The sequence below is a fragment of the Plectropomus leopardus genome, chromosome 19, assembly GCF_026936395.1.
Source record: "Plectropomus leopardus strain MGB_pleo_1.0 chromosome 19, ASM2693639v1, whole genome shotgun sequence".
In the NCBI taxonomy this organism is placed as follows: domain Eukaryota; kingdom Metazoa; phylum Chordata; class Actinopteri; order Perciformes; family Serranidae; genus Plectropomus; species Plectropomus leopardus.
Genome location: NC_142194.1, coordinates 20,304,151 through 20,326,863, shown reverse-complemented (window position 1 = coordinate 20,326,863; position 22,713 = coordinate 20,304,151). Strand labels below are relative to the sequence as shown.

General features: G+C 42.4%; 3 protein-coding genes and 1 long non-coding RNA gene across 5 annotated transcripts; 2 read left to right on the top strand and 2 right to left on the bottom strand.

The window, feature by feature from the left end:
- Positions 1-264: 264 nt before the first annotated feature.
- dlgap5 (discs, large (Drosophila) homolog-associated protein 5) lies at positions 265-8,563 on the top strand. 2 transcript variants are annotated; one of them, XM_042507793.2, is made up of 19 exons: positions 265-407; positions 1,353-1,600; positions 1,684-1,871; positions 2,004-2,081; positions 2,179-2,218; positions 2,302-2,388; positions 2,514-2,612; positions 2,733-2,798; positions 3,535-3,572; positions 3,669-3,886; positions 4,005-4,181; positions 4,267-4,355; positions 4,444-4,604; positions 4,690-4,791; positions 5,636-5,903; positions 6,005-6,555; positions 7,117-7,279; positions 8,138-8,181; positions 8,292-8,554. In XM_042507793.2, exons 2-19 carry the CDS (start codon positions 1,363-1,365, stop codon positions 8,397-8,399), a joined length of 2,715 nt encoding a protein of 904 aa, XP_042363727.2. In that variant the 5' UTR covers positions 265-407; positions 1,353-1,362; the 3' UTR covers positions 8,400-8,554. The 2 variants fall into 2 exon arrangements, with proteins under 2 accessions (XP_042363727.2, XP_042363726.2); XM_042507792.2 differs by lacking the exon at positions 8,138-8,181 and having other exon boundaries at positions 8,292-8,563.
- A 5-nt stretch (positions 8,564-8,568) lies between these two features.
- rsph10b (radial spoke head 10 homolog B) lies at positions 8,569-15,399 on the bottom strand. Its single transcript, XM_042508270.2, has 19 exons — positions 15,218-15,399; positions 15,056-15,134; positions 14,098-14,166; positions 13,428-13,601; positions 13,218-13,303; positions 13,003-13,123; positions 12,629-12,805; positions 12,388-12,478; positions 12,220-12,311; positions 11,745-11,934; positions 11,552-11,660; positions 11,118-11,197; positions 10,692-10,822; positions 10,420-10,524; positions 10,144-10,317; positions 9,973-10,014; positions 9,345-9,423; positions 9,063-9,264; positions 8,569-8,697 (listed from the first exon to the last, which is right to left on the bottom strand). The coding sequence occupies exons 1-19, from the start codon at positions 15,391-15,393 to the stop codon at positions 8,616-8,618; spliced, it is 2,259 nt and encodes a 752-aa protein (XP_042364204.2). The 5' UTR covers positions 15,394-15,399; the 3' UTR covers positions 8,569-8,615.
- Positions 9,718-11,687, top strand: LOC148186351 (uncharacterized). The gene is made up of 4 exons (XR_015775005.1): positions 9,718-9,851; positions 10,174-10,362; positions 10,684-10,771; positions 11,557-11,687. It is a non-coding gene; the product is annotated as an uncharacterized LOC148186351 (long non-coding RNA).
- Positions 15,400-15,992: 593 nt separating the features above from the next.
- pms2 (PMS1 homolog 2, mismatch repair system component) lies at positions 15,993-22,598 on the bottom strand. The gene is made up of 15 exons (XM_042507920.2): positions 22,318-22,598; positions 21,332-21,471; positions 21,042-21,128; positions 20,820-20,922; positions 20,557-20,740; positions 19,356-19,523; positions 19,089-19,186; positions 18,913-19,012; positions 18,651-18,735; positions 18,392-18,571; positions 17,458-18,310; positions 17,213-17,380; positions 17,018-17,118; positions 16,765-16,934; positions 15,993-16,538 (listed from the first exon to the last, which is right to left on the bottom strand). The coding sequence occupies exons 1-15, from the start codon at positions 22,329-22,331 to the stop codon at positions 16,395-16,397; spliced, it is 2,595 nt and encodes an 864-aa protein (XP_042363854.2). The 5' UTR covers positions 22,332-22,598; the 3' UTR covers positions 15,993-16,394.
- Between the last annotated feature and the right edge of the window lie 115 nt (positions 22,599-22,713).

Genomic DNA, 22,713 nt, shown 5'->3' with positions numbered 1-22,713 from the left:
AAGCAAAATAAAACCTTCAACCACAGGCCAAAGACTTTATGTAATAGTTATATATATAAACTGTAAAGAAATAGCATCTATGCCCTCCTTTTATCCTAAACTAAGCAAATAAATAAGTTGTAATTGCCCTTCTCACCTCCCCGACCGCTGGGTGGCAGCACACTTCACAGTTGTTCCCACAAGAAATCAATCTGAAGAAGAAGAAAAAAGAGCCAATCAGCGCTCACCGTCAGTCTGATTTTCAGCCAATTAGCGTCACGTTGCGTGAATTTCAAAAAGTCACGCGCCATGATTGTTGTGCTGTTCAGACTGAGCTCAGTCTGAGTCCGTCCGTTTATTACTGGACGGTCACAAGAGGAAGTTTTTAAATAACTTTTATAACTATTTTTAATTTTTTTTAAAGAAAGGTAAGACTGATGTTGAATTATCAAATATCATCTTGGGAGCTTGTTTAGCTTTGTGGTCGCTAACAACAGTTAGCTTCATTTTTTAAAGCTTCCGCCTGTGGTGCTGAGATAAACGTTAGCTTTAACGTTAGCGGAAACATTTGAGCTCATTTTGGTGTCTTGCGTGTTAATGTTACATTTAGCGCTAAACTTATTTCCACGAATGTAACTGTTGACGACAGCTAGCTCCTGAGGTTAACGTTGGCTTAGGGCCGGTCCGTGTTCGAAGCTTTTGTAAACAAAAGTTAGCACAACCACCGTTTAAAGCACGGTAACGTTACTGTGGACATTATCCGGTGTTTCTTCATACGTAACGGCACTAAAGATTAAAACGTGTGGAAACAAGCATCCTTAGCTATTTTCGACCATTCATGTTCTTCCTCATACTAACTCAAGGTTTGGTTGATACAGCGTAGATGGCCATATAAACGATTGGTTTATTAGTTGTTAATTTTAACTATGATCGATTCAGAAAAGTAATCACAATTTGCAACCCGAGTTTCAACACCATCAATGTCATGAAGTGTGTTAATTAAACCTAACTTAAATCATAATGTCAGTAATATGATTTTGTAAATTAAATATAAATATTTTTTTTGTTTGTTTTTGTTTTTCTCACCAGATGCTAGTTTAGTTGTTAAAGCTGTGGGTGTTGGTGTAAAATATAAATAAAAATTGAATGCAGTGATTGACTATACAGGTGGACACGGTGGAGAGATGAGATATTTAATGTTAAAACTGATAAACTTTGTTTTCTGAAAATATGCACTTGTGCTGAATCTGATGCCTGCAACTCATGATAATAATAAAGCTGTACTTTATCATTACTAGTAGCACATCCAGTGTGATGAACCTCAGTGCCTTTAGCGACACATTATACTCTGTTTTTCTTCCTGATTAATCCAGAAACCTGAAGATGGATTCTCGATTCGCTCACCTGCGTCAGCGGGACACCAGTGTGTCCATGCTGAGGGTCAAAATGTCCCGCAGGAGATCTCAGTCCCAGAAGGAGAACCGTGAACGCGCTGTGAACACACGCAGGCAGCTGGACAAACTACCTGAGCTGGAGATGTCTTCCCTGGACGCCTCCATGGCTGTGACCAACATGTCCATCATTCAGGAGAAGACTCTGAACCAGACGAAATCTGCTAAAAGTATGTTGGACATATTTCCAGTTGTCGATCCAACTCAAACCTAACAATGTGTTCACAGTAAAAACCCTCTGTTTTCTCCACAGATGCAGCCGGAGAGGAGCGGCTTAAACAGCTGGAGCGCTGGAAAGAGCGCAAGACTCTGGAGAAAGAGAAGGAGAAGAGAGAGAGGGAGCGCAAAGGGGTGTTTAAAACCGGCATGTATCATCCCAAGGACACTCTGATTATTTCCTCTCTGCCCCCCGTCCCTGCTGCCTCCTCCAGAGCCAAGGAGGTGAGGGGAGACTCCTCAGTACACCACTTTTCACTGTTTACTGTGATACTCTGTGTTTTCATCTTTTCCTGTTGGACATGATGACAGAAGGAAAGCTCTTTGATCAACATGTCATCTCTGCTTGTCTTTCAGACAAAAGTGAACTCAGCTCCATCCCAGAGCATCAGAGTCACCCGTTCAATGAAACAGCAGCCGCAGCAAGTTCAGAGGGTATGACTCTCAAACATATCTCTCCCATATGTCACAAGATAGCTCATCTTATATGTTTACTAAAGCTAATATGCACCTTTTGCCAAAATATCTACAGCCTCTGAAGATGCAGGATCCAAATACTGCAGCAAAGAAAGGTAAAATCATCATATGTCCCTTTTTATTTTAAATACTGACAGATACCCTGGCACATTTTTAATCTGCCCTCTCCCTCCTGTAGCTCAACCTGCTGTGGAGAGATCAACCAGGAGCCGAGCCGCTCCGGCCAAACCTGCGCCAGCCGCGTCCAGGACCAAAGTTTGTGTGGGTGAGTAATAAGAAGAAAAATCCTGGCACAAAGCTGGACCTTGAGACAGGCTATCGTGTTGGTTTCGGCCTCTTGTGTTTCCACATTTGCATGTCAATCTGTGTCCCTGTGTCATCCTGCCGTAGTGGAGCCTGTCGCACGAGCGCCGCCGAGCCGATCAGCCAACAGGCCTCCTGTTACAGCAGCTCCTCTGGTGAAAGACAAACCCAAGGGCAAGTCTGCAGGTACACAGCGAGCCAACGCCACCACCATTTACACTCTTCAAAACAGGAGAAGAGCTTAAAATGATGTGACTGAAGTAGACAGATGACTGTTCATTAAACGCGCTCTCTCCTCGCCCTCAGATGTCAGAGCAACCAGGAGCAGAGCATTTGTGGCCCCCTCCTCTGACAAAGAAACAAGCTGCAAAGGTATCATTACATGATGAGAATTCATATTCAAAATCACTATTAAAAGCTTAGTATTTCCCAGATTTTTCACTGAATCAAAAATGTTATGTTTTATGTTACAATAAACATCTGGGCAAAATTGTTCTGAGCTGTAGGACCTCTGACATTAGGCCTTTTGCTATGTTGATTGGCACAAACATTTTATTTAATGACATTAATTCATCTTTTAATGTCTTTTTGTCAAAATAAGCCAACCTCATCTGTTATGATGTTATAGATCTGAAAACCTACCACTGAAACTAATAGTTTCCTTTTTCTTGATTTTTTACCTGTTGGTTATATGTAGATGAACCATTATTAAATAGCATTAAGTTTTAGTGTCTGATATCTTTAAACATCCTGGATAAAGAGTGGCACTTCAACAATTAATTTGTTTTCACTTGTTAATCAACTACAAATCTGATAATTAATTGATTCCTTTGATTCATGTTTTTTAAAGGAAAAAGAAATCTGCCTCCAGCTTCTTAAACATGAATATTTTCGGGTTTCTGTCCTCCTCTGTGGAAAAAAAATCTGATATTTAACAGACCAAACTGCAAATTGTTTAACGGAGAAAATAATAGACTGATAAATGGATAATAAAAATAAGATGATTTGTTTGTTCCAACTGTATATAGAGCTGACAAATTTAGAGCCTGTTAACCAGTTCTGACTTTTCCTACATAAAGTTTTTTTGTGTCTCTTTTTAAATATGCAGCAGCTGTCACCAGCACTGTGGAGCCGGCTGCGCCCGAGGTGAGCATTTCTGTCAGCTTTACACACAAGTGGGTTTTTTTTTTTTTTTTTGGTAACTTGTCAATTTTATGAGTTTGCTGTTTCTGTCTGATGTAGCAACCAGAGGACAATCCTCATCCCTCTGGCCCTGCGCCACGTCCAGCAGAGGAGGACATGGTGGTGGACCAAGCTCCTGCTGTGGGTCCTGCTGAAACTCCATCCTCTTTCTCCTCTTTTGCTCCGGATGGTTTCATGTTCCAGGCTCCCACCGGTCTGTCCTCCTTCAAGTTTGAGCCTCTCACTCCTCGCTCAGCAGACGCCTTCCTCACACCCAGGTCTGTCTTTTTGTTTATAGGAACTTTAATATGTTTATATTGTTGCATGTGAAGCCCAACTATGATGGTAAATGTTAATGTAGTAGAAAAAGTCTGATTCTTCTCTTTTCCTGTGTAGCTCCAGCTTCACTCTCCCAGAGGTCCCCTCCTTCAGCATTGAGCCTCAGGCTGAAACGAGCAAACCCTCTCCCCGTAAATCCCCTCGCTGTCACTCTCCTGCTCCTACACTCCCCACAGCGGGCCCTGCCACTCCAGGCAGCCCCCTTGAGTCAAAACATGACGTACCGTACTTCAGGTGGCTTTACCTTTTTTCTCTGTAGTCATGTGTTGTTCAGATTTTCCAGAGTTTTTACATTTTTTCTTTTTGTTTTATGATTCAGATCAGAAATTTCCACTGAGACGGACAGACTGACGTCTCTGTGTTTCCACTGGGAGTCTAAAGTGGAGGACGAGTCCATTCCAGAGGACAGTGAGTGTGTCCTGCTGTTCGGTATGGGACTGTGATTTAAAGATGTCGTTATTCTTTGACTGACCAGCTTTAATTCTCGTCTTCTCAGTGAGAGACCGTATGCGCACGGCGGTAGGCCAGGCGAGGCTTTTGATGAAGGAGCGCTTCAGACAGTTCGGCGGTCTGGTGGACGACTGCGAGCTGGGCCGAGGGGAGAAGATCACCACCTGCACCGACCTGCAGGGGTTCTGGGACATGGTGTATTACCAGGTGAGCGCCTCACAGGAGAGGAGGAGCAACATGTTGTTTCAGACTCTATAAAGAGCAGGATGATTATATTTGTTCCATCTTTCAGGTCGAGGACGTCAACAGGAAGTTTGATGCTCTGAAAGAAGCAGAGAGTCGAGGCTGGGAGGAAGAGCACAAACCGCCACCACGGCAGAGGAAAGTAGTCAAGGTACATGTTCGTGATATTTCACAATAATAATAATGGAGACATTTTAAAATGGATTTGTTTGTTGTTTTGACAGGCAGAAAGTTTCAGGAGGATGTGGATGTAAAGACTAGATTCAGAGATCTGACGGATCCATAAAAAGGCATTTTGATTAATTCATTTAAAAATGAGGCCTTTATTGGCATTAAAATGTCTTGAATCCATTTTCCAAAAGTTTTAAAAATGCTTAGACACTGGATCTTTTTTATGACATCTCATTAAAAAAGCATGAAAATAATAATAATATACAGAATGCCTTTTGCATCACCAAAAGCTCATGTTTTATGTTACAATAAATATTTGAAAAATAAAGTAAAATTCCCCCGAAGCTTAAGTAATAAATGTTAGCACAGTTTTTTTCATTCAATATTGGCCACTCTAAAATTAGTCTTAAATTTCTTTCCAGTTGGCTTTAAAAAGTTTAAAATGCTTAAATCCTATTTGCCCTAAGATGAAGAAACCCTGAGATTAGAGCTGCAGCCTTAAACATTCATTGATTGAATTATGGAATTAATTACCCAGTGATCTGACAATCGATTCAACGGTTTGTATAATTTTTTCAGAGAGTCTGTCAGAATACTGTGAATATTTCCTGGTGTCTTTCGTCATCTGTGACAATAAACTAAATATTTTTGTAGAGGGTGTCATCTTGGGCTTTGAGAAACACAGATGGACATTTTATCACCGTTTTCTGATATTTAAGAGACCAAACAACTGATTGATTAATGGAGAAAATAACTGACAACACAAGTACAGGTTAGCTGGAGCCCCAGTAAAGACATTGTGCCCGTTTTTGTGCTTTTGACAGAAACCAGCTGCAACTGCGAAGCCAACAGGAACCAAAGCAGCAGCCAAGTCTCGCCTGGCTGCTGTGAAAGCAGCCATGAAAGCCCGACAGCTGGAGGAGAAGGCAGCAAAGGATGCTGGGAATGATGAGGACAACCCCAGCCTGAACTCTCAGGAACCACAGCCCCAGGCAGAGCCCCAGGCAGCAGCAGCAGCAGCAGCGGCGGCAGCAGCCCCGGTGGTGTTCGACGGAGGCTTCTTCCAGGTGGAGAGTCCCGCCAAACCACCAGGTAAGAGGAAAATAACAACTTGCTTTTCATGTGCTGTCAGTGTTTGTGCAATATTCCTAACGATCAATGGCCGTTGTCAATATCGATGCGTGTGTCTGCAGGTTCACTGAGAAGATCGAGCCGTCTGAGTGCAGCGGTGCTTCCTCAGGCCTCTCCCTGCTCCAACTACCTCTCACCCAGAAGAGTCACCCGGCGATCCCTGGCTCTGGCTCAGACCCCGGTCGAGCCCGCTGCCTCTCCCGCTCACCTCCGTCTCACCCTCAGCCAAACACCAGCACCAAGGTCTCAGCGGGGCACTCCTCAAACGTGCCACAAGAGGAAAGATGCTGTGAACGGCTCCCTCTGTTTCTCACCTGTCAAAGACGTGCAGCCAGAGGACAGCCAGCCTGAAGGACAGCCGTCAGAAACCATCTCTGCTTCTGTTCCCGCGCTCCAACATTTACCTCCATCCATCTCTGTGGTCCAGGAGAAAGACGAACCAGCTGACCTCCCTCTCTCTCCAAGACTTTCCCTCTCTCCTTGCAGGTCACCTGCAGCTGTCCCTGCGGCCCCTGAGCCCTCGTCCTCCCTGAGTTTCCTGTTGTCCCCCTGTGTGACACCCAGTCAGCCTGCTGCTGCTGTGTGTGACACCCCAGACAGCTCAGCGGTGGAGGTAAACACATTTTCATTCTCACAGCTTATTAATTAAGATCTGTTTTCTGATGCTTTACATTAATCATTTCAGGAGCTTCCTGGGTTGGACTTTGAGCATTGCAAGCAGGGTCCAACTTTCTTAAAAAGTCTTAAAAGGCATTGAATTAATCAATCTAAAAATAAAGCCTTAATTAGTTTTAAAATATCCTAAAGTAATTTTTCAGTGTCAAAACATAAAAGGTATGATTTTATTTTTTCAATATTTTTTTCTGAGATTGCATTGTTAAATCTCAAAATAATAGGTAACTTGACAAAAAAAGAAAAAATCACAGAATACCACTTGCATTGCTGTCACCCAAAAGTCATATTTTACATTAAAGTGAATTTTAAATTATTAACTTAAGTTATTGGTGTCAGGTCTTCTTATTATTTTATATTTATAGTAAAGTCAGTCTTAAATTTCATTTTGAATGGCACTGAAAAAGTCTTAAATTCCACTTGCTGTAAGCTGTAGGAATCCTAGTTACAGGATGTCGATCATTAAAATCATTTTTCTGACGCTTGATGCCAATAATTTCAGGAACTTCCTGGGTTGGACTTTGAGCGTTACCTGCAGCCATCACAGAGATGCAGTCTGTCACCGCGGGACACGGTTGCCGTGGAGTTGTCCCCGATGGCGGTGGATGTAGAGATGGAGAGTCCCAGAAGTCAATCAGAGGACCTGCTTACTCAGCAACAACCAGGTAGAATTGATTGATTGTCAGAGAGGAGGCTCTGACTGTGCATGCACACGCACATGCTCTCGCACATGCACTGTGTGCACATGGGCTTTATACCTGAATAACACTAACCGATACTAAAGCTGCAGCAGGCACCATCTCTACAGTTACATGAGTCTAGTGTTCTCAAAGTGCTGAATTCATTATCTGTAGCTCACGATGTAACGTATGTAATTCGATTATGTGTGGACGTGTGACAACATTTTGGTTATAGTTTTGTTTCTTCATTTTCTCCCATGTTCCGCCTCTCCCTTCTTTTGTGCCCACTAGGCATGTCAAATAATTTACAAAGCACCTGGCTGTAGGGAAGAGGCATACAACTTGAAATGACTACTTTGTTTTTTCTTTACATGCCTTGAAAAGGCATGTTTTGTTTGGTTTTTTTTAAATGTGGGTTTGTTTTACATTTTGGTAATTTTTAAAGAAAACTTTTTAAACCTTTTACAAAAATAAGAAAATGGATTTGAAAGGCATATTTTCTTCTTTTTTTAATTGCCAAAATGACACCATTTATGATTAACAAGAAAGAAGAAACTGTCCTTGAACACATCATGTGGGATGCTGAAATCTTACATGTTTAAAAAATGTTGGGCAAGTGGGAAGAAAAAAAGGGGTCCCTGAGAAGTCATGGAAGAGTTTTTAAATTTGAAATTTTTGTCTATGACAATGTGTGGGTGCCCTGTAAATATCAGAGCTGCATGCTGCAACATTTAAAGACCATGTCCTAAATGATAATAGATTAAACACACTGATGGGTTTATTTTTGGCTGTTGTCATGTCACTGCTCTCACTCACTGTTGTTACTTGTCACTGTCACCACAGCTCATCCAGCGGTGTCCTCAGGGTTCACTCTTGACTCACCACAGGTCAAAGTTCCTTCTTTTTCTTTCCTCTAAATATTGATGTTTTAATCCACACTAACTGATTAACTATCGCACTGTTTTCATCAATTAATGTACTTTACTGTATGTTCCAGGTCCAGACGGCTGAGTCTGCCATGCTCCTGTTCACCCCGGAGCTGAAGGACCGGATACGCGCGTCTGTCTGTCCAAGTGACCTGATGGTCTTCACCCCTCCCCTCTGATGTGTAGCAAAAAGTTCTATTCTGTTCAGTCTTTTTTTTTTAAAACATATATAAGCTTCTTCAGTTACTGTCTTTGAAAAGAAAAAAATGATCTGAGTGATTCTGAGTTTTATTTTTTTGGTTACTGGAAAATAGTTTTGTCTTTATAATTAAAGTCCTACTTACAACAAGGAAACACTCAGGACTCTTCATTTATACCCACCACAAATCAGCACTTCACTCTGTTTCATTAGAAGGCTCTATTACACATGTAGTTTGTTTGTGGACAGTGTGGCTGCCCTCCGTATGTCCCCTCTGCCTGAAACACAAAAATACAGTCCAGCGTACATTAGATGCTAAGTGACAGGACCCCATCTGGTGGCTGCGTGGGAAACGTGGCTTTAATTTCTCAATATGTTTTTATTACAACATAAATAGAAATATGCAGCCAGTGATGTTATTTAGACTTAAGTTTATTTAGTCTTAGCTGATGTTATTGTGATCAGAAAAAAACATCCAAGTGTCAAACTCCTGTTCAGCCTTGATAACAAACACTTAAACTGTTTCTACACACAAGAGACACACAATGCAAACAGAAAAAAAATCTCTTAGATTGTCTGGTTGGAACTAAACAACTTGTTAAATATATACACTAAGACATTAAGGTGCATGACCCTGTCCTACCTGTGCCTGTGTTGGGCTTTGGACAGGGCGATGCGTCTCTGAGCGTCCTGCCTGAGCTTCTCCTCCGTCATGTTTCTGGACACTAACTGGTGATGTTCCACAGCGGGGAAGAAGCAGAAGTCTAAGAACTGATGGACGGTCTGTCTCCACAGCTCCACCTCGAGCTGTCTGGTCTGTTTGCCCGCTCCTTCACCTCTGCTCTCTGCAGGAAATATGACACATTATACAAAACATATCTGACCTAACGATGTTTTATAAAAATATAATCCAAAAAAAACACACCTGCAGACTGAGGTTTCTCTCTGACGGTCGTCTGGACATCTTGTTGACCCTCGGCGGATAATCCTGCCGGCTCACTTGTCTGTGAGAAGATTTATATGTTATTAAACTTGTCCAATAAATAAATAAATTAGGTTTTTTATTCTTTTTTTCTAAGAATGTTAAGGCTGTGGTGTGATTTGTTTGTTTTTAAGATTTTTCTGTATTGGGTACTTTGACTTTTAATATTTTCAGTATATTTGAAGCTCAAAGGAGTTTCAAAGACATCAAGAGCTGTGGTGAAACAATAGTAAGGAATATTGCCCCCTGGTGGTGTCCTTTGTAAACCATATAACATTTGACTACAGTTCCCACCGTGCTCCAGCCAGTTAACAGGTGTGCAGGGTTTTGGGATTGTAAAGGCCTTTTCTTTTGTTGGATGTGTTTGAACACCACTTGATTTATTTGAATTACCATACGAGCCTCTGGACATGAAGCCAGCTGGAAAACACAAACCATGCCATCACAACTGTGAGTAAAGCTGCTGAATAATCTGAAAGATGATTTGCTGGAAATGTCTATGAATACAAGCTGTCAAAAGCAGGACATGTTGAAGAAGCTGCAAAAATACTGAGCTCAGTGCTGGACGAACCTCTGCTGACTCAGGGTTGGAGATGCCATTCATTGGAGCCACCTGGACAGAAATAAACAGTTAAACATCCTTCTTTAGTTTGTTTTCTTGTGCAACTGGACTTTATAGTTTGACAGCAGGCTGGAACAACTCCAGTCCAGACGTCATGATGAACTGGAGAAAGGATCTGACCGACTGAGATAAGCGCTTTGTCTTCTGCAGGGTGTTCTCTGTGGCCTCGACCTCATGTAGATCCCTCCTGGCCTCACTGTCACGGCTGGACTTCTCCTCGCCTTCAGACACGACCTGCCGACACTTGACCTCAGCAGAGCCCAGGAGGACCTCAAAAAACTCCAGGAAGGTCATCTAAAGCAGAGATGGAGGCGGGAGGAGAGAAATACACAGAAAATGGTGAGTAAATGAATGAAAGCTGAGAACTAATGATTGCTGTAAAGACAAGGGGCAGACCTGCAGGTCCAGACAGGAGGACAGGTTGGTGGGCTCTGGGCTCTCTGCAGCCATGATCTGCAGCAGTCTGCCTGTGGTCAGCTGATCGTCCAGCAGGTGGAGATCCTGGCAGGTACAGTGTAACAGTAACAGCGTCATCTAGATTTCACTTTTTCATCAAGTCACTCATTAAGTTGAGCAGCACCAACAAGCATTCATGTCGTCTGTTCAGTGTGAATACTGAATCAGACGCAGTTTTTAATGCAGGTGGTGTCTGTGTTGCAGTGTGTCACCTTGAACATCCACAGCAGCTGTCTGCAGCTCATGGTCCGTTCTTCTCTGCAGAGAGACTCAAAAACCTCCCAGCTCGTCTGTAAGTAGCTCACAGACACAGCTGCACAGTCGGGCCTCCTGAACACCAAGCCTGGGCACACACACACACACACACACACAGAGTTAATATGTGAACAGCTAGAACGGCATCATAGAGAGCTACAGTGAATGTGTGAATCATATGAAGCTCAGCAAGGGTTTCTGTACGCGTTATCTCACACTAAACACACAGAAACACCTAATATAGAAAGAACCTGCAAGCAGACAAAAAAACGTCACTCTTCTTCCACTCTAATTAATCAGTCTGCAGGTTCCTCTGTCTGTCATATAGTGTGTGTGTGTGTGTGTGTGTGTGTGTGTGTGAGAGAGAGCGATGTTCTTAGCACCTTTTACATTCTTAGCGTGAGGCAGGATGTTGTCAGTCATCAGTTTGGAGAGGCAGGCTGCCAGGAGGTTTTTCTGAGACCTGCAGGTAAAAGAGTGAACCAAAGAACCAACGTCTGGGACAAATAAGCTGTTGATCTGATAATGGAGCTGATGTAAAGTGAGAATGTGTATGAACCACATTTATAGTTAATGTGAAAGTTTTAATAGTGGTATCATTTAATTCAAAACCACAAATAATCTTATGGAAAAAGTCAGTGGGATTCGTCGTCTGGGAACCATAAAGGTCTCTATAAACCTTGTTAGCCCATCTGATAGTTGTTGAGATATTTTGGTCTGAACCAAAGATGTGAACCAACAGACCGACTGATTTCACCATGGCTAACAGACAGCGTTTCTTGGACACTTTAAAGGTAATAATCATGTGATTCCTTACTGCAGGTCCTGATGGTAGATGTGAAAGGCAACGACCACGAGACAGCTGAGGAGTCTGTTCAGGAGGATGGGGGTGAAAGGAGAGTGGACCTCTGCTGCTGAGGCGTCCTCTGAGACACACACAGGACAAACATAAATGTCCTGTCCTCACACACATATATACTGTATGTGTGAGAGGTGGATCCAGTGTGTACCTGTGATCAGATGGTCTATCTCTGCCAGTGTGACGCCGTGATGGTGGACGTGACAGTCTTTGAGGAGACGCCACAGCTGCAGGCGGGACAGCAGGAAGGTGTTATCTGGGGAGGAGGTGTGGCCAAGTCTGCTGTAAAAACTGTAGATGGACCTCAGCTCGCTGTTTTGCCTCAGCACTACAAACTCCACCTGATACACACAAAACACAAACTCACCTACCACACACCGCACAAAATTTCATTAAAAATCATTAAAATAGAGCTTACTTATCAAAAAACTAGGAGGAGGGGAGGTCCCAGGGAGGCAAAGCCCCGAAAGTCCTCAAATCCTAGAAATGCACCTGTATTCACCTGACCCATGTGAATATAATGCAAGTGGCCCCTGGCCTCCTGTCATTTTGCAAAAGTGGCCCTTAGACAAAGCTAGTTGGGTATCCCTGCTGTAAGAGATCACATATTGACAGTGAGCCCTGACCTGCTGGCGCTCAGTGCAGCGTTTCCTCTCAGGGAATTTCTCCAGAAGACAGTCGATGTTCAGAGACATGTCCGGTCCTAAGACAGGCGAACCTGCGATGAGACACAATAATGTAACTCTGTGAATGTCATTCCTCCGAGAGGAGCTGATGTTCTGCAGGTGTTTTACCAGACGGAGGAGGAGCTTTAAATCCACTCAACATCTGATCGTCCAAACACTCTCCTTCTAAAACACGCCCGTCCTCAGACGTGAATCTTCCCTGTGAACCACACAGAAAAGGAACATTTACATTCATGTGAATCACAGGTGAGCATCATCCTCTGCACCTTCATAACAAATATTTACCACCTTTAATATTTGTTTCTGACTCTGGGGACATGTGTGTATTTACTGTGATTCTGTGACTAACCTTGCCATATTTTTTATCGTTCCTCCACTCCTGTTCATATTTGGCTCCTCCAGCATAGTAGAAGGTTCCCAGTCCATGTCTCTTACCCTCAACAAAGTCTCCTGTGTACTGGTTAGTCCGGAAGTACTGGGATCCATCTACTCGCCTCAGGATCCAGCTGTGAGTACCTCTGCCATGCTGACACAGAACAGAAACAGGTTTAACCCCAAAAAATCATAAACACATGTGTTTCCTCTCCCCTTTAGATCCATTTATCAGTGCAGCATTTGATTTGTGCTGAACTGTCCTTTTAAAGGAGGACAAAAATCTATTGTCCTGGAATCAGAGTGATACATGGACCCATGTTGTTGCTGTCAGTGTTGTGCTGTCTGTACCTGGACTCCGTTGTGCCAGGTCCCCACAAACTGTTGAGACAGGGTGATCCAGCTCATGGTCCCCTCTCCATGTCTCTGGTTGTTCTTCCATTCACCAGAGTAAATGTTACCTGACAGGTAGCTGTTAGGAATAAACATGTTACCTGAGAGGCAGCTGTTAGAAAAACACATCATCACCTGCTGACAGTTCAGGTGTTAACTCATGATGTACCCACCGTCTGACTCCCCATCCCTCTCTGCTGTTTTTCAGCCAGTCTCCTTCATACCAGGATGTCTTCTCCTGGTTATAAAACACTGTTCCCTAACACACACATGTACACGCACGTGCGCACACACACACACACACACACACACACACAACTCATTACGCACAAAATAATATATTGTTATTGTTATTAATGATTAAGAGCTAGTGGATCGTATACCTTTCCATGTCTCTGTCCCTGATGCCACTGTCCTGTGTAGGACACTCCGGTCTGTCTACAGGTGTAGGTTCCTGTCCCATGCCGTATCCCATAATACACGTCCCCCTGATAAGAGCTGCCGTCCGGCCAGCTGTAAGAGCCCTGACCCATTGGCACGTTGCTCACAAAATCTCCCTGAATCATCAGAAAAACTCACTTATTACTTTATCAAAGCATTTATTATCAGTGGTGGAATGTGTAAAGTGATACTATTTATTATAGTACTTACAACAAACAAGTAATACTTTGTTGCAGTACTCAAGTTTTTGAGAGTATTTGTACTTTACTTAAGTTTTTAGGTTTCTGTCAACGTTTAATTTGACTTCCCTACATGTCCTGAATAAAACATATACTTAAATTGAAAATAAGTATACTTTTTGCATAAAGGCCTGTTTATTTGGGGTTTTTGATGTGGCAGTGAGATCCAGCAACAACTCTCCACACATCCTGCAGATCAAGTAACTCCTGAAACAGCTGAACCCTCCTGGATCATCACACAGTGAGTAACAAACCAAAGACAACTAGTTAATGCTGTCTAATGCTATTATGCTGTCTCTGGGCAGCTGTTAACAACTCATTATTTAGAAGCCACAACAAGTTTGTTTCATGTATTATAATGAATGCAGCCTACCTCATATTTCAGTCCTCCTGTCAGTGTGAGGACACCATGTCCATCCATCAGTCCTCTGGAAAATGTCCCCTTCACAAAAAGAAAGACTTAAATAGTAAAATAGTTTGATTGATCTGTGTCAATATTAGAGCGTAGAACATTTTCAGAATCTGTCTGAGAGTGCATTTTAAATAAACTGCATTTATGTCATTGCATCACACAAGAGAGCATCAAAACTGACTGAATTTAAAGAAATCAGATGGGGGAAGAGGCTCCCTTTACAGGATTTTTCATTTTTGTGCTCTCAATCAAGAACTTTATTGTCATTATGCAAGCATAATGAAATTGCAAATGATTAATTCTCGGTGGTGTATACTAGTTAAAAGAAAACACAAAATTCACATGTATTTGAATAAGGACACATATGTAAGTGATGATAAATAATGAACATTAAGATGTAAAATCCTTGGTACAAAATAAAAGCAATATTATACAAAATATTTACAGCGCTAAGAATAAAGAATATATACAAAAGTGCCATGGTTGTGCAAACATTTGCAGCAGAGAGGAAAGGGTGCAGTGGGCAGGTATGATTTCTATAAAGTGAATATGAAAACTGCACATGCCCAATAGTGGTCATCTCTTCAGTCTTGTTTGGCTGAGATGATGGCTGAGTTAAATGTATGAGTTAAATGTATTTATTTCTCCTTGTTACTGTATGTTGGTTTGCACATCATTATCAATGCTAAACGCATATTTGAATAGTTAATAATTTTGGATGAATATTATTGCCCACTGAAATGTATCTGCAGTGGTTTGAAATATTTCAGATATACTTTTAAAACTTTTAAAGCCCCAAAACCAAATCATTTTAAAATTTCAGTCAATGGACAACTATTAAATGTTCTACAACATTTTCAGTAAAATAACACGTGGTTTCAGACAGGTGTTGTATATGTAACAGTGCAGTGAACAGTACCTTGTACATGTGTCCACCTTTAAAATAAGCGACCCCCTGTCCGTGAGGCTGGCCCCCCTCACAGGTGTCTCCCTCATACCTGGACATAAGACACACACATGTTACACTTCAGATCTCAGCAGCATCCTGTGTGCTCCTGATCAGCTCTAAACACTGACTGACCTCTGTATGATGAAGCAGGTGAGTGATGGGAGTTGATAAATGTCGGTCTGCTCCTCTTCAACACTGACAGGATGAAGGTCAGCTGACTGTCTCTCCTCCGCTGTCTCACGCTGCTCCGATTTCACATGTTTATCGGTTTTTATCTTAGTTTTCTTCTTCTCTGTCCCCGGAGCCATTTTACTCCGTTTAACGATGTCAGATAAAACCGTCTCCATGGTAACGGTAAACGATGCTCACAATTACGGCAGCCGTCAGCAGTCAAAAAGGCGATACAATCATAACAAGCACATGGGTACATTTTTAGTAAGTTGTGTTACGAAGAAATAAACAGATTGTTTTTTTTTACTAACAGCATTTACTTACACTTAGGTTCTGAAAATGTTATGCTCTCATATCTATACGAATCGAACTATTTGATAAAGTCTTTTTTTTTGTTTTCAGGAGGACTGATGGACGAACATGGTGTCCTCACACTGACAGAAGGACTGAAATATGAGGTAGGCTATATTCATTATAATAACTGAAACACACAGACTCGACTTCTGCGGGGTGGGGGTGGGTCCCCACACACCTTAAAAAAGGCTCTTTTTGATACTTAAAAATAATTCAAAGGGAAAATGTTAATTTTAGATTAATATTTTTGAATAAAGAATTCCAGTGTGAATCTATTTTCATTCTGAATTCGAAAATATTTAGGGGAGGGTGGTGGACCAATCTAGCCCCAAACTATCACTGATTTGGTAGAAACGGTGATTTAACAAACACATAACAGAAATGACTTCTCTCGTTTCTTTATTGGGTGTTACATATAAACATACATATAAAAAATATTACCTTCTGATACAAAATACAAATAAAAGAGATATTAAGAAAAACACAGCAGTCACTGACAAGGATCTGAACCAGACAAACATACCTTACATATGTTCATGTCACAGGAAATGATTATGAAAGTTATGTGAATGATGAATAATAACTGCATGATGGTGGTTTAGATATGTCTGAAGACCATAAAGTCCTTCACAGTCTGTATGTAGACAAAAACCATACATCTTCATACAGTTATTATACTTTTATACTATTAAACTTAGCTTATATTTTCAGTCTTTCTCAGTCTTTTACGTATGAGATGTTTAACAGAAATAAAGTGAAACAAAAGCATAGTGTTGAGTCAGATTCAGTCCTGTGAGAGGATGTCCAGGTTGGCGAGGTGTCTCATGGTGGGACGGCCATGAGGACAGTTCCACGGATGTTCGATCTGTCCCATGTGAACCAGGAGCTTCTTCATCTCACTGACACTCAGAGCAGTACCAATCATCACCTGAACGGAGACAAAACATTAAATCATCTAAACAAATGGACACAGGAAAAACATAACATCATGTGTCAGGAAAGTATTATTTTAGTTTGTAACAATGTGGCCTGATTGTAGATATTTAATAAGTACATTTAAGAGACATTTATTTCATTTTGAACACAATATCTGCCAATACCGTTGGTGTGCCAATATTATCGTGCATCCCTGTTTATTATCAGAGTGAACTCACAGATTTGCGACAGGCTCTGGAGGCAAACATCTGCCGGACTCGCGATGGTCGACACATGACCCCCGGGCTGTCGCTCAGCATGAAGATCAGCTCCTCGATGTCTGCAGGACCAAACGTCCAGTTCTTACTGGTGGGCAGCGAAACCAGTTTAACCCTCTCCATCACCGCCGCTGAAGGCACAGGAAACAAAGCAGGTTTAGTGTTTGTAGTACTTCTAACTCATATTTACTGTTTCATAACGAAATGTTCCTACCGTCCTCATCAATGACGAACTCAAAGCCGTTTTTTCTGAAGATCTCGATATTCTCTATCAACACGTTTTCGCTGACGGCGGTCAGCTGCAGCTTCTGAGGACTGCATACACAGAAAAGAAACACAAAAACATGTCAGCAACAAAACAGCTCCAATCAGCACAAGTCCAAATTCACGGGCTGACTCAGGCTCTTACACGATGAGTTTCTGTCCCTGGAGCACGGTGTGCTGCTGCAGCATCTCAAAGTTGTATTTCTCGTCTGTGGCGTGCTGGTCGATCATGAAGATGTCCTGGTTGAGTTTGGCGATGATGAAGCCGAGGTTAAACTGTCCGATGACCTCCATCTCTTTGAACATGTCTTTGCTGTGGGGAAGAAAGAAGAATATATTAACACTTTGAGGTTGGGAAGTCCAGCAGGAGTTAGAGGAGTAAACTCCCACCTGATCTCCTTCCTGAGCTCCTCCTCTGCGCTCTGGTTCTCTCCGGGGCTGATCTTGGCTCTGAAGCGTCGGTAGCACAGCTGGTCACCAGCTCTCTGTCTCTGCAGCTCCTCTAACCTCCTTACCTTCACAGCCAGCTCTCCTAAAGAGAACTGCAGAGGCACCGTCCTCTTCTGTATGCAGACTGGAGCGTCCACCGTCCTCTGCTGTTCACACACCGGAGCGTCCACCTTGGAGGAGGACATGTGTTCTGTCGGTGGCGTCTCTGTCCGGGCCCTTTTGGCTTCAGGACTCTTAGGACAGTCCTCAGTGGACGTGCATGGCTCAGTCTTTGACTCTGGGTCCACAGAAACACTGTCACTGTTCTCTGATGTTTCATTTTCCACACCATCAGGAGAGCTGAACTCTGGGTCAAAACTCTGAACATCTGCTGATGTCGTAATGACATCGCAGCCGTCTGCATCACCGTCTGCATCACCGTCTGCATCATTGCCTGCATCATTGTCTGCATCACTGTTTGACATCCTCCCATACCTGAACCCATCGAGCACAGACTTTCCCACCGAGGAGCCTTTAGCTGGATCTCTGCTGTGTTTCACAGGAGATGTGACACTCGGTTTTCCCTTAAAGAAACTCTGCAGTGTTTTCTGAGTCGGGCCGCTGCTGGCAGATTTCACCATGCTTGACTTGTTCCCTGAACTGGAGCTGTGGTGACTTGAAAAGGCAGCTTTGAGGCCGGCTAGATTGAGAGATGACTTTGGACTCTGAGTCACTGCTTCCACGTCCTCTCCAGGTTCTGACACGTTCTCAGCAGAGGGGACAACCCGACAGACTTCAGACTCTGACGATGTTTCTGCAGACAGACAGGCGGCAGTCAGAATAAAAACACTGGAAAATCTCTCACTGATAAATAACCGGTCTGTTCGGATCTTACTGGTGCTGAGGCTGGCACTGGGCGTGTGTTTGCTGGGGATGGGTGTGACGTTTAAGCTGATCTTATTGACTCCGGCCTCGTACATGTTGATGAGAGACGTCTTTAGAATCGCCAACAGGAGTTTCTCCTCCTGAAGGAAAATCTGACGTTTGTCCGGAGTCACGTTCACATCCACACACTCTGGAATAAGAACAGAAATGCTCATGTAGAACAGGAAGTGTGATTCACAAACAGCTATTCAGCAGTTTTTTTTTCTTACCAGAGGCCACAGCGATGTTCAGGGCCACAAATGGATATTGATGTCTGTTGTACATGTGATACACTTCATTCACAATTTTGGTCACCTGCAAAAAAAACCAAAAAGGGATTAAAAAGACTAAGACCACTTCAGTAATAATCAAGACTATGCCTTCATAATAGAAGTTGTTAAAAACTTGAAATACATCTGCTAAAAACCATATTAATGTGTGTCAAAAAGCACTTTTAAACATTTGTAGACTGCTTCTAAATGCTTAAGTGACCTTGAGTGGATCACAGGGTCGGTTGTTGATGAAGAAGAACTGTCTGTCTGTGGTGCTCCTCCCAACTCCGTGGTCTCCTCGGGACACGAACCCTGACATGCTGCAGAAAACAGTTTTCACTCAAAACAAAGAAGAAAAGGACAAACACGCAACTGCCAAACTACAGAGACACTCACGCGAAGAGCTGTTTGGGCAGATCTGCATCTTTGAGTCCATATTCTTCTAGAACGTTCTCTGAAGGAGACACCTGTTGGAACGGCAGCAGACTCTGCAGCTGCACAACACACAGAGGAGACAATGTGAATGTTTAACAAACACAAGAAGTCAGTTTTACTTCAAGATGTGACTGACACGGTTTCTCCTTCAACTCTTCCATTGTGACTTAAATGCCATCAGACTCATTCAGTCAGATTGTAAATAATCTATGTAGTGAATGTTGGGACCTGTTTTGGTCCGAATATGGCCCCAATGTTGTCTCTCATGCCGTGGCTGCCGCTGGTGCTGAGCACCGTGCTGCGTTTGCCCTGCCCGTTCTGATTGGAGCAGGTCATTCTCACTCCTGTGGAGATGATACAGTACGCCTGAAGCACGTGGAGCATCTTGCCGTACTCCTGAAAAACATAAAAAACAAGGATACGTCTGGGATTTATTTAGTCAGCCACTAACTGGCTCTAAACTAAAATATTCAAAAGTATGAAATGAAACTGTAGTTTGTTCTGAAACAGCTGCATTGAACATGCGTTTTGTTATAGTACTTTTTTTTTTAGAATTATTTTAACTTTTCAATTACATATTTCAGTTTCTCAGTGTTTGCATATTTCATGTTAAAATTCCTCTTATAAATGTTTATTGCATGTTTAATCTGTGCACCAAAAACCAAAGAAAAATTCCTTGTAAGCTGAAACCAGCTTAGCAATAAATCCTTTTCTGATTCTGAAAAGTTAGGTTATATGGTGTTCTCTCACTGTTTCAAATCCTGGATAAGCACTCACATTTACTGGGTTTACTGGGTTTCACACTTAAAGCTCCAGTGTGTAGGATTCCAGAAATTGAATATAATATAATCAGTGTGTGTGTTCTTTTGTTTTCTTAGTGTATAATAAGCTGAAAATAAGAATCGATGTTTTTTCGTTATCTGGGAATAAGCTGTATATATCTACATAGGGAGCGGGTCCTTGTCTACAGAGATAGCCATGTTGCACCGCCATGTTTCTTCAGGAGCCCAGAGCAGACTAACCAAACCCTGGCTCTACATAGGGACATTCATATAGTTCTCCTACATCCTGACACACAGGAGAGGTTTTAGAAGTCACTAAATCCTACAGACTGGACCTTTGTGTTGATGATTCATCACATTGAACATTTATATTGTTATAAAACATTTTAAAAGTTTTGCAGGTGGTGTGCTGATGTGCTTTTGATAAACTCAGACATCCGGGTCTTGATACTGAATCCTAACAGAGAGTAAAGCCATTGCAAGACAGTTTTAAAGTCCTCAAATGGACGCAAACGGCTGCTTCAAATGTAGGAAAAAATGTTGAGCCAAAGAACTTTGATGCTCAGGAAATGTATCATTAAATGTATGATATTTGTAGTGACACCGCAGCAGAATAAAGCATGCAGAAACCTGAGAGAGAGTCTGACCTTCTTGATGTTGCGCTGGAACTCTTTGTGTCGGACAGGCAGAGTGTAGAAGAGCTGCTGCAGGCTGACCGTGGTGCCCTGCTGACGGGGATGGGCCGACCGCTGCACCAGGTGACCTCTTTGGTCAAACACCAGCTTGGTGCCCACCTGGCTGGACTCATGGCACGTCACCACACTCAGGTCACTGCAGCAGAGCAGGAACATCAGGTGACAGGTAAAAACTGTTTATGTGCCGACTGAACGTGGCTGTTGAAGTGTTTTACCTGAGAGCACACAGAGAGCTGAGGGCTTCACCTCTGAAGCCAAATGTTTCCACGTGGATGAGATCGGAGAAATCCCTCAGCTTCGACGTGTGATGCTTCAATGCTGTGGATCAGACACACACACAGACTAGGTTTTACTCAAAGATCAGGCAGACTTTGATTAAATATAAACATTAGCAACAGACTTAAAGATCAGGCCAACTCTATAGAGCTGACACTTACTCAGTCCCTCAAAGTTGGCCTCTTCAACTCCTCTGCCGTTGTCTGACACTTCCACCAGTTCAGCTCCACACTCCTTCAGCCTCACATCTGCAACAGAAACATCATGTTGAAATTTCTGCAAAATCAGTCTCCTGTTGCACTGGACTATAAAACATGGACACCTTGTCAGGTTGACAAAATGATTATTTTGTAGCTGTCATGAGTAACAGATGGATTATTATCTAACACTCTCCAGTCTCATGTTTCAGTTCTTCAAAAAGACAGACAAAAGAATGTGCATTGCTCCTCACCGACGTTTGTGGCTCCTGCGTCGATGCTGTTCTCCACCAGCTCTTTGACAGCAGTAGCCAGAGTCAGCACCACCTGACCGGAGCAGATCTGATGGACCGAGTGCCTGTCTATGGCTCTGATGGCTCCAGCAGGTTCACTGCTGCTCAGAGGAAAACATAATGTTTGACTTTAACGTCTGCTACATTTATATTGAAGCCAGGGTGTCTTGGGTTATCAGAAACTTTTTAAATGCTTTAAAGTACTTTTTAAAGATTATTTTAAACCAAATGTAAGCCCATTTTTTCTGTTTCAAGCATTGTAGGTCAGTATAAAGGTCAGTATATATGGTTGTGTGCAGATAGAGGTTTTATGTAGGAATATAGTTATTCCTATGAGTTAGGTTCAACTACATTTTGCGCAAATATAAAGTGAAAAGACAGATTTAAGTTCAGTGTCAGGTTTATAGATGTGTTACATCAGAAGTGTAGACTATGTTATGACTTTGAAGGCCTTATATTAATAAAATCTGAACTTACGACATTCCACGCAGGCATCTGCTGATTGCAGCAGTAGATTTATACATGCACAGCCGACAAAAAGAAAACAGAAGTGAGATGTTTTAAGTCCACTGAATCCATTAGGATTTGTAGGAATGTCAGCAGGTGACCTTTAAAAAGTTAAGCTGTACTGAAGTTATAGAGTTGATTGTGATGCCGAACTGTAGAGCGGATCCATATTATTCATGTCAGCAGGTTTATTCTCTGAATATGAGCTGATAGCCTGACGTCACAGAATTACGTTAATACGTGTACATAATAAGTACAGACACTGGTACAGATTTTTCAGTAAAGCGTGGCACGGGTTTAAATAACCCTTTATGACAACAGAGGGGACTTGGCCAAATATGTAATGAGTGTCTTAAGGTGAGAATAACATGGTGTAAATTCGTTGCAGCCAAGTGAAAGTGGACAAATAACGTTACTCTGTTGGCTAACAGTTAACTTACCAAGCCTCAGACATCCTTAACTGGAGGAATTAATCCAAAAGTTAAAATGTGACTGAATGTAAAAACAAAAAACATCTAACAGGTCACCGTTCACACAAATGGAGCCAGTTTGTTTTCGGGATAAAACGCTTCACAGCATCATTTTGTAAACACACTACATTGAAGTTGTAGCGCGCACTGCGCAGAGTGTTCGCGAGCTTCAGCCACGCGCCACACTGCGCAGATTCATTATTATAATAAATAACATCGAATTTGTAAAACAGACAACCGGAAAACACACAGAGTGTTGATACCAGCGTCAGAAATCATATCCATGTGTGAAAATTTTGTTTTATGAAAAACTTCGTAGTATTTCATCACCAAACTGGAAGCTGTGGCGTAACTTTGGACCCAGGC

What these genes read in the sequence shown, in the direction of transcription:
- pms2 (XM_042507920.2), bottom strand. An exon ending in CCATATTCGGACCAAAACAG is followed by an intron (nt 19,187 to 19,355) that starts GTCCCAACATTC and finishes TGTGTTGTGCAG; the next exon opens with CTGCAGAGTCTGCTGCCGTT. An exon ending in CAGGGACAGAAACTCATCGT is followed by an intron (nt 17,119 to 17,212) that starts GTAAGAGCCTGA and finishes CTGTGTATGCAG; the next exon opens with TCCTCAGAAGCTGCAGCTGA.
- dlgap5 (XM_042507793.2), top strand. Translation starts at nt 1,363, where the DNA reads ATGGATTCTCGATTCGCTCACCTGCGTCAGCGGGACACCAGTGTGTCC. An exon ending in AGCCGCAGCAAGTTCAGAGG is followed by an intron (nt 2,082 to 2,178) that starts GTATGACTCTCA and finishes AAATATCTACAG; the next exon opens with CCTCTGAAGATGCAGGATCC. An exon ending in CAAAGAAACAAGCTGCAAAG is followed by an intron (nt 2,799 to 3,534) that starts GTATCATTACAT and finishes TTAAATATGCAG; the next exon opens with CAGCTGTCACCAGCACTGTG.
- rsph10b (XM_042508270.2), bottom strand. Translation starts at nt 15,393, where the DNA reads ATGGCTCCGGGGACAGAGAAGAAGAAAACTAAGATAAAAACCGATAAA. An exon ending in GATAGACCATCTGATCACAG is followed by an intron (nt 11,661 to 11,744) that starts GTACACACTGGA and finishes TGTGTGTCTCAG; the next exon opens with AGGACGCCTCAGCAGCAGAG. An exon ending in TCACGCTAAGAATGTAAAAG is followed by an intron (nt 10,823 to 11,117) that starts GTGCTAAGAACA and finishes GTGTGTGCCCAG; the next exon opens with GCTTGGTGTTCAGGAGGCCC.